The sequence below is a fragment of the Oryctolagus cuniculus genome, chromosome 17, assembly GCF_964237555.1.
Source record: "Oryctolagus cuniculus chromosome 17, mOryCun1.1, whole genome shotgun sequence".
Lineage (NCBI taxonomy): Eukaryota > Metazoa > Chordata > Mammalia > Lagomorpha > Leporidae > Oryctolagus > Oryctolagus cuniculus.
The window spans coordinates 52309147-52325661 of record NC_091448.1 but is presented as its reverse complement, the minus strand read 5'-3'; the positions used below and the strand labels follow the sequence as shown (position 1 = coordinate 52325661).

Below are 16515 nucleotides of genomic sequence, written 5' to 3'. Positions count from 1 at the left end.
TCCCTCTCTTCCCCACCCCTACCCCATCTCCATACCTACCAAAGTATCTCCAATGAAGACTAGATATTATCTCCAATAAAGCCAATACAATGATAATAATGGCTTTCCAGGTGCCATTGCATGTGGTGAGTGCTTTATTTGTGGCATCTCAGTTACCTGTGTTCTTGCACAAATGTGCACATTCAGTGACTTGCTAGAGAGCACGTCTCCTCCGCCAGGGCTTGCTGAGACACAAGGCTGTTAACGGAGTACTAACTTGATGTCAGACCCTGGCCTGTGGGTGTCCTGTACTCCTTGACAATCCTCACAAAAACCTGGGGAAAGAGCTACCACTAACTCCCTACTAAAGATGAGCAGGCTGTCACGTGGGGGAAGCAAGCTGCCCAGGAGCACACAGTCAGTGAGGCCTGAGTCAGAGTCTGAACTCCAGTCTGATTCTAAATCCCCTGGTCTTAAAACTGGGTTATACTCTACTCAGATATTTGCTGAATTTAACTAGCTGAATAATTATTTAATGCTTAGAAGGGGCAACAGTGATGGCAAGTATTACAACAGCCATGTGCAACAGTTAGTGTTTTAACAATGGAAGCATGTGGCCCTGACTTCATATATCTATAGTACCAACGAGGCTCTGTCAGGGCTAGAAGTGTGGGGTTCTGACCTGGGTGGTGGGTGCTCCGGAGAGCATTGTTGTCCTTGTTCATCCGGTCCATGATGGACTTCCAGTTGTTGTTGACCTGGTCAAACAAGGCTGACTCGTTGGGCAGCTGCTTGCGGATGTCCTCTCCCAGGAAGATATTCTGAGGGGTCAAGAATCGGGGTGAGAGGCTGTTTCTCCCACATCCCCCACTGCTCTCGGGGTCTGAGCTGACAGCTGGGTAGAAGATAGAACACATCAGAAGCCAAAGGCCAAGATGTCCAAGGGAAGCTGGGATTGAGAGGCTGGGTCTCTGGGTCAAGAAGAAAAATGGAATGAGAATCAGGGAAGGGCAGAGGCTTGTTGGGGAGGGCACCTCAGGGTCGGATGGCTGGATCATGGACGAAAAGTGACTGCAAAAGTGGTAACGGGAGGCTGACGACAGGGCAAATGTGTCGGTCCTCAGGAAATACAGGAGCGGCAGCAGGAAGTAGGAAGGGCTCAGGCACTGAATTCTGACCTCAAGATACATCCACTGGCGCTGTACCGTGAGCACCATCTCAATAACCTCCAGGATGAGGGAGAGGCAGCGTTCCCAGTGGTCCACGTCCTTCTCAAAGGCTTTGACGAAACGAGATGCCTTCATGGTCGACAGGGCTACCTGGTTATCTTCCAGTGCCTGGAAAACTTCTTCTGTACCTCTGGGGCATAAGAAGTCAAAATCGTAGTCCCATCCCCATCAACCGAACGTTGGTCCCTCCCCTGCAGCCCAGCTCATATGGCCCTGCCCTCCTCTCCTCTCGAGCCCTGGGCTCCTCTTCTACCTGATCCGGTGATGGCCCTTATCCTTGTAGGGCACAATGTCTAGCTGAGTCACATCCCAGGTCTTGGCAATGTTCTGTAACGCCTGAGGAGGGAAGGCAGGGGGCGGGACAATCAGGTACCTAGTCCACAAAGGGAAGAGGAGATGGCTGGGCCACCAGGCAGTGGACAGCTGGGAGCCTGGACTCCAGGGGGCCAGGCAATGCGGGAGGTGGAGGCTGTGCCGTTACCAGTTCTATGGCCAGCTCTTTGGTTGCCGAGGCAGAGATCTCCCCAATTTTCTCCACATGCTGATCCATCCCAAGCTCGACAATCTGCTCCAGGGTGAAGCTTTCAGATTCCTGATCAAACTCCCGTTGAATCTCATTCCTGACTTGGTCCCAGTGCCTGCAGCCAGGGACAGGAGATCGGATCAGGGGACCAGACACCAGGGCATTGCTCCCTACGCGTCCTCCCTCTTGAGTCATGACCTGATAGATTTTACTAAACAGGCTCTCAGCTGCAATCTTGGGCACCAGGAGAGGTACAGAGACTGAGGGTACGCCCTCCGGGAATTGATTCTCTGGGAGGGAGTTGAGACAGATATGCACCCAAATATAGTTACTGTAGGAGTCCTACAGTAAACGCTCTGTGCTAATGTTCTAACATGAAGCATTCTAATCCTCATAACTATTTCATAAATTACCAATCATTATCATCCCACCTATAGATGAGGAAACTGAGGCTCAAAGATGTTAAGACTTTAACTGAATAAAGTGGTTAGGTTAGACTTTTCCATGTAAACTATGGAACTCTGCCAGCAGCATGACACTGGAGGCAATGCACAAGCACAACTATTTTCTCCCAAATGGACAGGCAGCAATTCAAACACCGCTTATAAAATACTTTTTTTTTTTTTAGGATTTACTTATTTATTTGAAAGAGGTAGAGAGATCTTCCATCTGCTAGTTCACTCCCCAGATGACCACAATGACCAGCACTGGGTCAGGCCCATATGGGATGCCCGCATTGCGGGTGGTGGCTTTATCCACTACAACACAATGCCGGCCTCTAAAATACTTTATTCCGTGCCCCAGTGGTTTGTAATGTCTCCTGGATCCTATAAAAAATGCCAGATGCATCAAAAGAGTTAAACTTGCACAACACAAAGGAAGAGTATTAGAGGAAATAATGGAGAGAAGGAACTTGGAACTTTGGGGGAAGGGGCGGGAGGGGGCTAGTGTTGCAGCTTTATGGTATACTGGGTCTAGCCACTGCCTGGGATGACAGCATCCCATAGAGGACCAGTTCATGTCCCAACTGCCCTGTTCCCAATCCAGCTCCCAGCTGATGGCCTAGGAAAGCAATGGAAGATGGCCCAAGTGTATGGGTCCCTGCCACCCATGTGGAAGACCTAGATGAAGCTCCTGGCTCCTGGCTTTGGCCTGGGCAGCCCCAGCCACTGTGGTCATTTGGAGAGTGAACCAGCAGATAAAAGATCTCTGTCTCTTTCCCCAACCCCTCTCTGTAACTCTGATTTTCAAACAAATAAATAAATATTTTTTAAAAAAACTTTGATGAAGAAGGTCTTAAACAAGCCTCAGAAGCAAAAAACATAAAGAAAGCCATATTTTCAGCTACATAAAAAAAGCCTTTGTTATGGCAAAAGACATTGGACTTAGCCATCATAGGCAACATAAAGTAGACAGGAGAGGCGCCAGGGCAGGAGGCAGAGAACACAGTCAAGCAGAATCCAACATGGTGCCAGGTGACAGCAGCAGGTGTGATGTCTGCACCCCGTGTCCACTGCATAACTGGGCACAACAGTGAAGACACAGAGCCACCAACTGTCCTCAATGCATGAGCAGCCGAGGTAAGGATGGTGTAGGCACCATGCTGGGAACCCTGTCATTTGCAATAGCACAGATGAACCTGTACGACGTTCTCTAAAGTGACATCAGTCAGACATAGAAAGACAAGTGCTGCATCATCCCACGTCATGCATGGCACTGAAAAAGTCAGACTCACAAAAGCGAGGGTAGAATGAGGTGGAAAGCAGGGGTGTTGGGGAGATATTAGTCAAGGGTATGAAATTTCAGCTAGACAGAGGAGGAAGTCCAAGAGAGCCACTGAGTAACACGGTGACTGTAGTCAATAATGCTCCACTGCCTACTTGAAAATCGCCGAGTAGATCCTCAGTGTGCTCACCACAAGTGTGTGAGGGGATGCATGTTAATGAGCTCTACCATGATGTATACGTATTTCAAAACAGCATGCTGCACACCAGAAATATATATATATATATACATATATATAATTTTTATTTGTCAATTTAAAAATAAAGTATTTTAGGGGGCCAGCATTGTGGCACAGCAGGTTAAGCATTTTAAGTATCTCAGGACTCTGGCATCCCATACTGGAGTGCCAGCTTGAGTCCCAGCTGCTCTATTTCCAATCCAGCTCTTTGCTAAGAGTGCTTCTGGGAAGGCAGCAGAAGATACACCAAGTGCTTGGGCCCCTGCCACCCACACGGGGGACCCAGATGTAGATCCCGGCTCTTGGCATGGCCCAGCTCCAGCCATTGTGGCCATATGGGGAATGAACCAGCAGACAGAACTCTCTCCCCTTTTCTCTCTCTCTCTCTCTCTCTTTTTTTTTTTTTTTTTTTTTTTTTTTTTTTTTTTTTTGACAGGCAGAGTGGACAGTGAGAGAGAGACAGAGAGAAAGGTCTTCCTTTGCCGTCGGTTCACCCTCCAATGGCCACCACGGCTGGCGCACTGCGGCCGGCGCACCGTGATGATCCGATGGCAGGAGCCAGGTACTTATCCTGGTCTCCCATGGGGTGCAGGGCCCAAGCACTTGGGCCATCCTCCACTGCACTCCCTGGCCACAGCAGAGAGCTGGCCTGGAAGAGGGGCAACCAGGACAGAATCTGGCGCCCCGACCAGGACTAGAACCCGGTGTGCCGGCGCCGCAAGGCGGAGGATTAGCCTAGTGAGCCGCGGCGCCGGCCTTCTCCCCTTTTCAAATAAATAATCTTTAAAAAGATAAAAAAAACTTTGTGGGGGCGGGGATACTTGTGCGTGGACAGAGAACAAGAGAGAGCTATGACCACTGTGAGTACTTGAGTGGGAGGGAATGGAAAGACCTGGGTGGTGGCACAGCCTGGGAGGGGACAAAGCAGCTGCCCCAGGAGGGAGCAGCAGCCTCACCTGTCTCGGAGGGCAGGGTTCCGCAGGTCGGAGATGAGAGGCATGGTCCTCTTGAACTGCTCGATTTTGGAGCGAGTGGTTTCAATAATTTCCCAGTTTCGGTCCTGAGTAAAAGTGAGAGGTGTCAGAAGACCGGCCAGACCCCGACAGTTCCACTTGCTCCCCAGCTCACGCTCCTTGCCTCCTGTCCCCACACACCTTATACTCTTTGGCTAGTCTTGTGAGGCGACGAAACAGCCCGTGGGCCATGCTCTCCATGCTCTCCGTCTGCAGGGTCAGGAACCGGCCAGTCTTCCACTGGTTCCAGTTCTCCTCCCAGTCCCGTGTGATCTCCCAGACCTGCTGGAGTGCGTCCAGCTCCTACACGGGTGACAGTGGAAAGACATGTTGTGCAGAGTGAGACCTGCCCCCTTCCTCTCTGCCAGCCACCTGCTCGGGCCCTTTTCTCCTCTCATTTCTTGAAGCTCCTCACTCCAGGTGACAGAGCTGCCTCCTGAGTTCACACTTTTTTTTCTCTACTCTCTTGCCTTAATAGCTCAAGTAATAAGCACCCGAAAAAACCTTCAACACCATCAGTTATCAGAGGAATGCAAATCAAACCCTCAACAAGGGGCGAGTGTTTAACACAGCAGTTAAGACGCTGCTTGGGATTCCCACACCCCACGGTGGAGCGACAGGGTTCAAGTTGTGGCTCTGCTCCCGATTCCAGCTTCCTCCTGGTGCCCACCCTGGGAGGCAGCAGGTGATGGCTCAAGTCGTTGGATCCCTGCCATCCATGTGGGAGACCCAGATGGAGTTTCTAGCTCCTGGCCCAGCCTGGCTGTTGCCGGCGTTTGAGTGAACCAATAGGTGGGAGATCACCGTATGTCTCTCCTTCTCTCAAATGAAATCAATTAATTAAAAAGAAAAAACCCTCAACCAGATATAGATATAACCACACATCCACTAGATGGTTAGAATTGGGTAAAACAGTTGTGGAAAATGAGTGTTGGCAAGGACACGGAGAAACGGGAACCCTATTTGGCCAGTGAGAATGTTTAATGGCACAGCTTCTGTGGAATATAGCTTGACAGCTCCTCAAAACATTAAACATTGAGTCACCATATAATCCAGCAATTCTGCTCCCAGGTTTGCTCTCACAGGGAAGGGAGCAGGTGTTCAGAAAGAATACAAGTACACTCATGATGGTAGCAGCACTACTCACGATGGCTGAAAGGTAGAAACAACCCAAATGCCCATTGATTGCTGAATGGATTATATTTTAAAATGTGGCAAATCCAAGGGTGGGTATTTGACACTTCAGGTAAGTCCAACTTGGGACACCTGCATCACATAGTGGAGTACCAGGTTTAAATCCAGGTTGCTCCACTTCGGATCCAACCTCCTGCTGATATATCTGGGAAAGCAGCCGAAGATGGCCCAAGGGAGACCCTGATGAAGTTCCCAGCTCCCAGCTTTGGCTTGGCCCAACCCTGGCTGTTGTAGGCATTGGGGGGGAGGAACCAAAGGATGGAAGATTTCACTCCTCCTCCTCTCTCTCTCTCTCTCTCTCTTTCAGATTAAATGAAAATAAGTAAAATTTTTAAAAGCACAGGACATCCAAACAGGATATTATTCAACCACAAAAAGGAATGAAGGACTTGATATATGCTACATTATGGATGAGCCTTAAAGACATTGTGACAGGTGAAAGAAGTCTGATACAGAAAAGGCATATTCTATGGCATATTCCCATTTATATGAAATGTCTAGAACAGGCAAATCCATGTGCATGGAAACAAACTAGTAACTGACAGGGGCTAGGGAGAGGGGGTGGGGAGTGGCTGCTAACAGGTCCAGGGTTTCTGTTCATGGTAGATAATGAATATGCTTTGGGACTAGATAACGGTGATGGTCACAGAATGTGGTGTGTCGCTCCCCCTCTTCGTGGAGGAACGACACAGGACCCTGCCTAGGTTTCCTATCCGAGTCACGGCACCATTATGTCGCTCCCCCTCTTTGTGGAGGAACGACACAGGACCCTGCGCTGTTCTTTTGTCTGCTCGGCCCTTCCCGGGTTTGCTGCTGGTTCTTCCCGGGTTGGCTACCGACCCTTCCACCTCCGTGGAAGGGCGGTTCCCCCAGCCACTTTCCCCACTTCCGCGGGGGAGCGGCACACCGCCGGCCGGCTCTCTCGGGGGCTGCTCAGGTGTTCCTTCAGATAGATGTTCCTGGTGCATGTTGTCTTTCTCCTCCTTTATAGTCCTCTTCCACCAATCCCAACTCTGCTACCCACACGCGGAGTACGCTGCTCTCCTCCAATCAGGAGCAGGTCCTACAGTTTATTGGTTGAACTGGAGGCAACTGTGTAGAAGCTGTTTCCTCCTCTCCCAGCGCCATATTGTGGGAGAGCAGATGCATAGAATAAGTCTTAATTCCAGTAACAGTCTAGTCCGAGTTGCTCCCAGTTGCTCCCCACAGTGGTGAATGTACTAAATGCCACTGGATCAGTGGAAACGGTTACTTTTATTAGGTGAATTTTACTTAAATTGAAAAACCAAAAAACCCTGCTCCTTGTGAGCTCATCTCCTGGTCCCAACTGTTTTCCCAGGCCCCGGGGACCCGTTCTCCCTGGTTGCCATGGGGCCCGCTCAGTTCGCTACCTTCTCCAGGTTCTGAAGGTCCTTGGAGATGGGCTGCTCGATCTTGAAGATGCCCAGGTTGTGGCGGAGATTGTTTTCTTCTTCCCGCATGGCCATCAGCGTGGCCCGCACCTGCGTGATCTGGTCCAGGGCAACCACGTGGCCCACGTTACTGGTGAAGGGGCCTGTGGGGAGGTCAGGATGTAACTCAGCACCCAACCCGAGCCCTTGGTCTCTTGAAAGGACAGTCCTGGCCCTCCCATCTCCCTGTGCGGAAATCTTCTCACAGGAGAGAGGGAGGGCACGGAGGAGAAGAGAGAATGTGTTGGAAGAACGATGGATAAATTTAGTGGAAACTACAAATGTGATTCAAGAATCAGAAACAGAACAGGGGTGGGTGCTTGGTCTGATGGTTAAGACACCTGGTACTTGGGACACCTCCCCTCAATATCAGAGTGCCTGGGTTTGAGTCCCAGTTCTGCTTCCAATTCCAGCTTCCTACTCATGAGGACATAGCAGGTGATGGCCCAAGTACTTGGGTCCCTGCCACCCAATTGGGAGACCTGGATTGAGTTTCTGGCTCCCTTATTCAGCCTAGCCCAGTCCTGGCTGTTGTGGGCATTTGAGGAATAAACCTGCAGATGGGAAATCTCTGTCTTTCTGCCTTTAAAATAAAAATCAATAAGTAAGAAACAGATGGAACATGGGAAGCTGGTATAAGAAAACCGGAAGAGGCTGGCATTGTGGCATAACAGGTTAGACCACCACCTGCAATGTCAGCATCCCATATGGGCACTAGTTCATGTCCCAGCTGCTCCACTTCCAATCCAGCTCCCTGCTAATGCGCCTGGGAAAACAGCGGAACATGGCCCAAGTCCTTGGGTTCCTGCACCCATGTAGGAGACCTGAGTGAAGTTCCTGGCTCCTGACTTTGACCTGGCCAAGCCCCAGCTCTTGAGGCCATTTGGGGAGTGAACCAGCAGATGGAAGATCTGTCCCTCCCTCCCTCCCTCCCTCTCTCTCTCTCTCTAACTCTGCCTTTCAAATAAACAAAAAATAATTTTTTAAAGTAAGGAGCCAGTGCTGTGGCTTAGCAGGTAAGGCCTCCGCCTGCAGTGCTGGCATCCCATATGGGCACTGGTTCGAGTCTTGGCTGCTCCACTTCCGATCCAGCTCTCTATGGCCTGAGAAAGCAGTGGAAGATGGCCCAAGTGCTTGGGCCCCTGCACCCACATGGGAGACCAGGAAAAGGCTCCTGGCTCCTGGCTTCAGATCGGTTCAGCTCCAGCTGTTGCAGCCCTCTGGAGAGTGGGCCAGCAGATGGAAGACCTCTCTTTCTCTCTCTGCCTCTGCCTCTCTGTAGCTCTGCCTTTCACGTAAATAAATAAATCTCAAAAAAAAAAAAAAAAAAAAAAAAGTTGGCTGGCACCGTGGCTCACTAGGCTAATCCTCCGCCTAGCAGCGCCGGCACACCGGGTTCTAGTCCCGGTCGGGGCGCCGGATTCTGTCCCGGTTGCCCCTCTTCCAGGCCAGCCCTCTGCTGTGGCCAGGGAGTGCAGTGGAGGATGGCCCAGGTGCTTGGGCCCTGCACCCCATGGGAGACCAGGAAAAGCACCTGGCTCCTGGCTCCTGCCATCGGATCAGCGCGGTGCGCCGGCCGCAGCGCACCGGCCGCGGCGGCCATTGGAGGGTGAACCAACGGCAAAGGAAGACCTTTCTCTCTGTCTCTCTCTCACACTGTCCACTCTGCCTGTCAAAAAAAAAAAAAAAAAAAAAAAAAGTGAAAGAAAACCAGAAATGTTATGAGCTGGGCCTCTGCCTTCTAACCAAACCTGAGTGACTTCCGGTGTTCTCACCCTTTGTTCCCTGTGGTGCTTCCCCTGCACCTGGCACCTGGCATCTGCCTCCTCCCATCCTCGTTCTCACCTTACCAGGACCTAAGCTTTGAAGACTCGGTCTCAAAACAAAGGCTAAAGTAGAGGGAAGAGCTGGGAAAAGGAGAACCTTTGAATTCAAAATCTTCCAGAAGAGTATGTGCTTTCTTCTTGAAATCATCAGCTGAGTGAATAAGGCCGGTCTTGAACTTTTCCTTGTTTTTCTTCAGCATTTGTTCGCTGTCCAGCAGAGTTTGTTGGAACGCAACCCACTCCCCATTGAGACTGTCCAGCATCTCCAGTACCTGGGGCATCGAAGAGGGAAGGTTGACCTCTGAGCAGCAGGTGGGTCCTTCTCACCCATACTGTTAGGGACTCTTTTCTGAGCCTCCAGACCAAGCCCATGTGCTACAGTTTGAACATGATTTGGTTCCCAAACTCAAGCACAAATTCAAACCCCAAACCCTTACTATGCTGAGAGGTTAGGAACTTAATCTCATTATGGTGTCTGAAGGCAGGGCCTCTGGGAGAAGACCAGATTTCATTAGGACACCAGAGTGGAGCCCCATGATGGAATCGTGGTAGCTGTATAAGGGGAGACCCACATGGACTAGCTTGCTCCCTGTGTCTCTGTTTCCTGGATTGCCACGGGACCCCCCTCCTTTCACCACCTTCATTGGACACCAGACCAGTGGGGCTGCCTGATCACAGACTGGGAACCTCCAAAACCATGAGCCAAAAATAAACCTTCTTCATAAGTAGCTTCCCTTTGGTATTCTAGTTCCAGTAGCAAAAGGCTGACTGCAACACCAGAGACAAGTTCTATGTGTGCCATGAGGCCCAGAGAAACCACAATGAGAAGCCAGTGTTTGGCGCAAAGGCTCAGACGCCACTTGGGATGCTCACGTCCCATATCTGAGTGCCTGGGCTTGAGTCCCAACCTCACTTCCAATCCAGTTTCCTGCTCATGTGCACCCTGAGGGACAGCAGGTGAAAGCTCAAGTACTTGGGTCCCTGCCAGCCATGGAGGAGACCCAGACAGAGTTCCAGGCTGCTGGCTTCAGCCTGACCCAGGCCTGACTCTTGTGAGCCTTTGGGGAGTGAACTGGTAAACGTAGGACCTCCATGTATGTCTGTCTCTCTGTCTCTTGAATAATATGAAAATAAATGATAAATTTAAATTTAATAAAAAGAAGGTGCCAGTGTTGTGGCATAGTGGGTAAAGCTGGCACCTGTGACACTGGCATCCCATATAGGCGTGGTTTGAGTCCCGGCTGCTCCACTTCTGATCCAGCTCTCTGCTGTGGTCTGGGAAAGCAGCAGAAGATGGCCCAAGTACTGGGGCCCCTGCACTCACGTGGGAAACCTGGAAGAAGCTCCTGGCTCCTGGCTTCGGATAAGCCCAGCTCCAGCCATTGTGGCCATTTGGGGAATGAATCAGCGGAAGGAATATCTCTCTGTCTCTCCCTTTCTCTCTCTGTAATTCTACCTTTCAAATAACTAAAATAAATCTTTAAAACAAGAAAGAAAGAAAGAAAGAAAGAAAGAAAGAAAGAAAGAAAGAAAGAAAGAAAGAAAGAAAGAAAGAAAGAAAGAAAGAGAGAGAGAAGAATTGCTGAGTCTACAAGAAACCTATAAATGGATGTCAAATGTAACTGGAGTTGCCTTTGGTTCTCAGTGACTTTTTTTTTTTTTTTAATTTATGTATCTATTTGAAAGGCAGAGTTACAGAGAGGCAGAAAGAGAGAAGTCTTCCATTCGCTGGTTCACTCCCAAGATGGCTGCAATGGCGGGTGCTGTGCTGATCCTAAGCCAGGAGCCAGGAGCTTCCTCCAGATCTCCCATGCAGGTGCAGATGCAGGGGCCCAAGGATTTGGGTCATCTTCTACGGCTTAGTCAGGCCATAGCAGAGAGCTGGATCAGAAGTGGAGCAGCCAGGTCTTGTACCAGTGCCTATATGAGATGTGGGCACTGCAGGCAGCAGCTTTACCCACTGTGCCACAGCGCCGGCCCCTCTCAGTGGCTTTTGAATCGAGTCTTCTCCCCTCTCACTTCTCTATGTGCCACTCCCTGCCCCCCAACAGAATAAGAGTCCCCCCCAACACACACAGTCTGCTGCTGGTGGTGTGAGCCCAGCTTCAGAGGGTCAGACACTGCTGGAACTCACACTGTCCGGAACTGGCACCTCGTACTTCTCAAGAATGGCAAACTGCTCGTGAATGGGAGGAATCTGAGACTCCAGGTTTGGCAGGTCGTGCTGCAGGGTGTCCATGAGCTGCAAACTGACCCCCAGCTCCTCCAGCGTCTGGGGTGGGCGGCTGATTCTGAAGGCAGGCAAGGAGCACACTGGTCGGTGGGGAGCACGGTGCCCCCCGCCCCCGCCCCGTGCCCGCCCCTGCCGAGCCCGTACTTCTCTGCGTTCTCCTTCAGGTAGGTGTGCAGCTCCAAGAGGCGCCCGGCCGCCATCTCCTTGAGCAGAGTGGTGAACTTGTTCTGCCAGTCGTTGCAGTGCTGCACCAGCGAGAACTTGAGATGCGAGCAGTCCAGCAACACAAACTGGATGTTGAGGACGGTCTCCTCCTTCTGCACGTTATTGGCAACCTCCGTGTAGCTGTAAGGGCCCCAGTTCCCCCCAGGATGTTTCTTCCTCACGGACAGGTCTCTGCCCCTACTCGGCCCGGTGCAGCAGCTCTAGAGAGCTCTACCCCCAGGGGCTTTCCAGGTCAGCTGTTGTGACTGTGTCATTTTCCCAAACACTGGCCGGCCCCATCAATAAATAAATCTTTTTTTAAAAAACAAAGATCGGAAGGTAAGAATCTCCTTCGGTTTTACTCCAATCTGCCCTCTTGGAGCACAGTGCTCACTTCTTGCATCCTCCAGGCCCTGCGCATTTCTTCTTTCCCGACAGAACCCACGGTGCTCCCCCGATCACTTTTTTTTTTTGGACAGGCAGAGTGGACAGTGAGAGACAGAGAGAGAGACAGAGAGAAAGGTCTTCCTTTGCCATTGGTTCACCCTCCAATGGCCGCCTCGGCCGACGCACTGCAGCCAGTGCACCATGCTGATCCAATGGCAGGAGCCAGGTACTTATCCTGGTCTCCCATGGGGTGCAGGGCCCAAGCACCTGGGCCATCCTCCACTGCACTCCCTGGCCACAGCAGAGAGCTGGCCTGGAAGAGGGGCAACCGGGACTAGAACCCAGGGTGCCGGCGCCACAGGCAGAGGATTAGCCTAGTGAGCCGCGGCGCCAGCCCCCCAATCACTTTTCCTCTCAACCTGGTCCAGCTCTTCCCTGACCCCTTCTCCTGAGGAATGCAGGCCCAAGGCCCTGGATCCCACTCTTCTGTAACTGAGGACACATACTCCACCTTCGCCGCCCCCAGGCCCCTGCGGGGTCTCCGCCCCCACCTCCTCCTCCACCCGCAGCTTCCCCCTCACCGGGCAATGTCGGCATCAAAGGAAGAGACTGGGGGGTTGAGGCGCTGGTAGCGACGGATGAACGAGTCCTTGTTGATCTCCCAGATCTCCCGATACATGTCCCAGGTCCTGAGGTAGCTCTGCAGCAGGCTGGCGTTGTTGTTCATGCCGCTGCTGATCTGCGCCTGGATCTTCTTAATGTCCTCATCCCGCTCTGCGAAGGCCCCAGAAAAAGGATTCTCACGGACTCCCACCCCAGGCCACGCTTCTACCCGGCCCCTAGAAACTGTCCAAGATCTTCTGCTCCAACACCAACTCCCCAAGGAAACACAGCTTCAGTGTAAGCCTTGGAAAACAAAGGAGAAAGGGAAAGGCATCGAGGTGCAAGTGGGTTGAGCATCCCATGTCTCCCAGGTCAGCATATTGGCTGCTCCATTTCCCAGCCAGCTCCCTGCTAATGCTCCTGGGAAAGAAGCAGAAGATGGCCCAAGAGCTTGGGCCCCTACCACCCACATGGGAGATTTTGATGAAATTCTGAGCTCCTGGCTTTGGCCTGGCCCAGCCCTGGCTTTTGTGGCCATCTGGGAAGTGAACCAGCAGATGGAAAATCTCTTTCTTGGGGGCTGGAGCTGCAGCATAGGGGGTAAAGTTGCTGCCTGCAGTGCCAACATCCCACATGGGCACCAGTTTGAGTCCCGGCTGCTGTACTTTCAATTTGGCTCTCTGCTATGGCCTGGGAATGCAGTAGAAGATGGCCCAAGTCCTTGGTCCCCTGTACCCTTGTGGGAGACCTGGAAGAGGCTCCTGGCTCCTGGCTTTGGATCGGCCCAGCTCCAGCTGTTTCAGCCATTTGGGGAGTGAACCAGCAGATGAAAGTCCTCCCTCTCTCTGTCTCTCTCTATCTCTGCCTCTCTGTAACTCCACCTTTTAAATAAATAAATAATAAAAGTCTTTAAAAAAAAGAAAAAGATATATTTTTCTCTTTCACTCTCTCTTTCCCTTTCCTTCTCTCTCTGTCACTCTGCCTCTCAAATAAATAAATCTTTAAAAAGAAAACAAAGGAGGAGGCAGAAAAATAAAAGTATGGCTTTTGGTGTCTCTTCCATGGGATCAGAGGCCTCACCTACTGGGATCTTGTCTTTCCTCAATCCCACTCCAAACCCCAATCCTTGGGCATCAATCATCTAATCTCATCCCCTTCCCACTCTGGCCCCCACCTTTTTATTTTTTTTTATTTTTATTTTTTTTGACAGATAGAGTTAGACAGTGAGAGAGAGAGACAGAAAGAAAGGTCTTCCTTCCATTGGTTCACCCCCCAAATGGCCACTACGGCCGAAGCTATGATGATCCAAAGCCAGGAGCCAAGTGCTTCCTCTTGGTCTCCCATGGGGTGCAGAGCCCAAGCACTTGGGCCATCCTCCACTGCCTTCCCAGGCCACAGCAGAGAGCTGGACTGGAAGAGGAGCAACCGGGACTAGAACCCGGCGCCCATATGGGATGCAAGCGCCGCAGGCGGAGGATTAACCTAGTGAGCTATGGCGCTGGCCCCCAGTCTGGTCCTTTGACTGTGTCTTCCAGCAGTCATGACAATGATGGCTCCGTGTGTCTCGAAACAGCCCTGGACTCTCCTCCCAGCTCTGCTCATTCCTAAGACGATGGTACGTCCGACACCTGGTGCCTCCCCCAATGCCCACTCACCCACGATTATATGGATGGGTTCGCGGTGGAACTTGCGCTTGATGAGAATTTCAGGGAGGTGGCGGAAGACGGAGATAGTGGAAAAGAGTTGGTTGCCAATGTCATTGACCACATTTGCCAAAGTTTGCAGAGTGGGTGAGAATTCCACCTGCAGGGAACACAACCAAGAAAGCTTCAGTGTGGCCCATGGAGGAGACAAAGCTCTGGACTAGGGGGGCTGAACATCTCAGAACCACGCCTGGAGGCCTTCAGGGAAAGTCAGGGCCAAGGACCAAGTTTAGGGATCAGGAGCAACTGATGGACAAGGTGTGACAATTTGGGGGTGCTGAGGGCAGAATGGTCCCTACCTGGGCCACACCTCCCTGCGCATCATTCTGCAGGATGACAAGGACTCGGAAGAGTGGGTTAGGGGTGGTCTTTCCATCCCCGTTGATGGCCTTGGACAGTTCCAGCAGCGACCACTTCACGTTCAGGCGCAGGGCATCCTCCATCATGTGGTTCAGCCGGACAGTGTAGAGCATCCACTGCTGCTGGATCTGGTGGGGAAGCAGCGTGTGCGGGGAGGAGAACCCCTCGGGGAACACAGGGGAGGCCCTAGGACACGGAAATCTGCCAGCAGGGACAGAAGCAAGCTGGTTTGGTAGAAAGGCAGCCACTGAGTCCTGCGGGAGAAGCTTGAAGGGCTGAGGGTGGCTGAGCTTGAGATTGGAGCAGCACACACTGGGTAAAAACGGGAGCGGGGGCAAGAGAGTTGTCTGAGGGCACTGGGAGACCGGGGCTTTTCCAACCGCGAAGCCTTGGCCTCAAGACCGCTACCTCAGGGCCGTCATTCTTGAAGACTTCATAGGAGTTGGTCAAGATGTTCACCACGTCCTGGTGCAGGCTCATCAACTTCTGCTGCACGGCTGCCCGATGCTCTCTTTGGTCCTCCTCAAACTCCAGGTCCCTGTACACCCGTTTGCCACTAATTCGTACCAGCAGCGTCTCCGATATCTCTTGGGCCCGCCAGCCAATGGTCAGAGTGGAGGCCTTGAACTCATTCACGATCATCTGAACCTGGAGGCAGATCCCACCCATGGAGGAGCTTCGGCTTGGGAAGAGAACTGAGGCTAACAACACTCTCCCACCTGACCACCAGCTAGGGCTGCTGACGTTAAAAAATGTCCATCCTCGTAGGGTGGGTCTTGTGGTACAGAAGGTTAAGCCACCACTTGAAACAATGGCATCCCATATCAGAGTGCCTGTCCAAGTTCTGGCTCACTTCCAATCCAACTCCCAGCTAAGTGCCTGGGAGGCAGTAGATGGTGACTTGAGTACTTGGGCTCCTGCCACCCATGGGGAGACCAGGATGAAATTACCCAGACCTGGCTGTTGTGGCCATTTGGGGAGTGAACCAGAAATGGAAGATCTCTTTTCCTCTCTCTTTTTTTCTCTCTCCCTCTCTCTCTCTCTCTGTAACTCTGCCTTTCAAATTACTTTATTAATTAAAAAAGTCCTTCCCCTAATACCTGATTTCTTTTGCACTACTCCCATCTCCCCATCACCACCCAGGACCCAGGAATTAACTCCACACACACCAGCCTTTCCATCAGCCTCACAGACCTCTCCGGTCTGACAGCTACGGCTTACCTTGCTGGCGTGGATACGGCACTCTGTGATGAAGAAGGCACTGGCCCCCTTCAAGGCCCAGTGAAGCTTCTTGAGTCCAGGGTGAATCTTCTTATCCAGAAATCGGATCCGCTCCTTGAACAGGGCCTGCTCATCTGGGGACAGCATGGCAATAATCCTGGGCAGAAGAGGATACACGGCTGGTGGGGACAAGCCCTGGAGAGTCCCTCCTCTGCGCCAGCAAACTTGGTGGAGAAACCTCAAAGTCCCTGACCCTAGACTGGTGCTTTCCAAAAAAGTTTTCTTTCTTTCTTTCTTTTTTCTTTTTTTTTTTTTTACAGGCAGAGTGGACAGTGAGGGAGAGAGACAGAGAGAAAGGTCTTCCTTTGCCGTTGGTTCACCCTCCAATGGCCGCCGCGGCCAGCATGCTGCGGCCGGCGCACCGCGCTGATCCGATGGCAGGAGCCAGGTGCTTCTCCTGGTCTCCCATGGGGTGCAGGGCCCAAGCACTTGGGCCATCCTCCACTGCACTCCCTGGCCACAGCAGAGAGCTGGCCTGGAAGAGGGGCAACCGGAACAGAATCCGGCGCCCCGACCGGGACTAGAGCCCGGTGTGCTGGCGCCGCAAGGTGGAGAATTAGCCTAGT

At 51.9% G+C, this 16515-nt stretch overlaps 1 protein-coding gene across 4 annotated transcripts in view; it reads right to left on the bottom strand.

Moving 5' to 3' along the window:
* DNAH2 (dynein axonemal heavy chain 2) overlaps positions 1 to 16515 on the bottom strand; it is a 119860-nt gene that overhangs the window by 56531 nt on the left and 46814 nt on the right. For all 4 annotated transcript variants that reach the window (XM_051825206.2, XM_051825208.2, XM_008270771.4 and 1 more), the window contains 15 exons: positions 15890 to 16046; positions 15077 to 15316; positions 14608 to 14796; positions 14261 to 14408; positions 12584 to 12776; positions 11556 to 11756; positions 11313 to 11469; positions 9276 to 9450; positions 7293 to 7456; positions 4849 to 5010; positions 4651 to 4754; positions 1690 to 1846; positions 1462 to 1544; positions 1158 to 1338; positions 662 to 800 (listed from right to left, as the gene is read on the bottom strand). In XM_051825206.2, the coding sequence (XP_051681166.2) occupies positions 662 to 800; positions 1158 to 1338; positions 1462 to 1544; positions 1690 to 1846; positions 4651 to 4754; positions 4849 to 5010; positions 7293 to 7456; positions 9276 to 9450; positions 11313 to 11469; positions 11556 to 11756; positions 12584 to 12776; positions 14261 to 14408; positions 14608 to 14796; positions 15077 to 15316; positions 15890 to 16046 (2450 nt within the window). The remainder of the gene's footprint in view (positions 1 to 661; positions 801 to 1157; positions 1339 to 1461; positions 1545 to 1689; positions 1847 to 4650; positions 4755 to 4848; positions 5011 to 7292; positions 7457 to 9275; positions 9451 to 11312; positions 11470 to 11555; positions 11757 to 12583; positions 12777 to 14260; positions 14409 to 14607; positions 14797 to 15076; positions 15317 to 15889; positions 16047 to 16515) is intronic.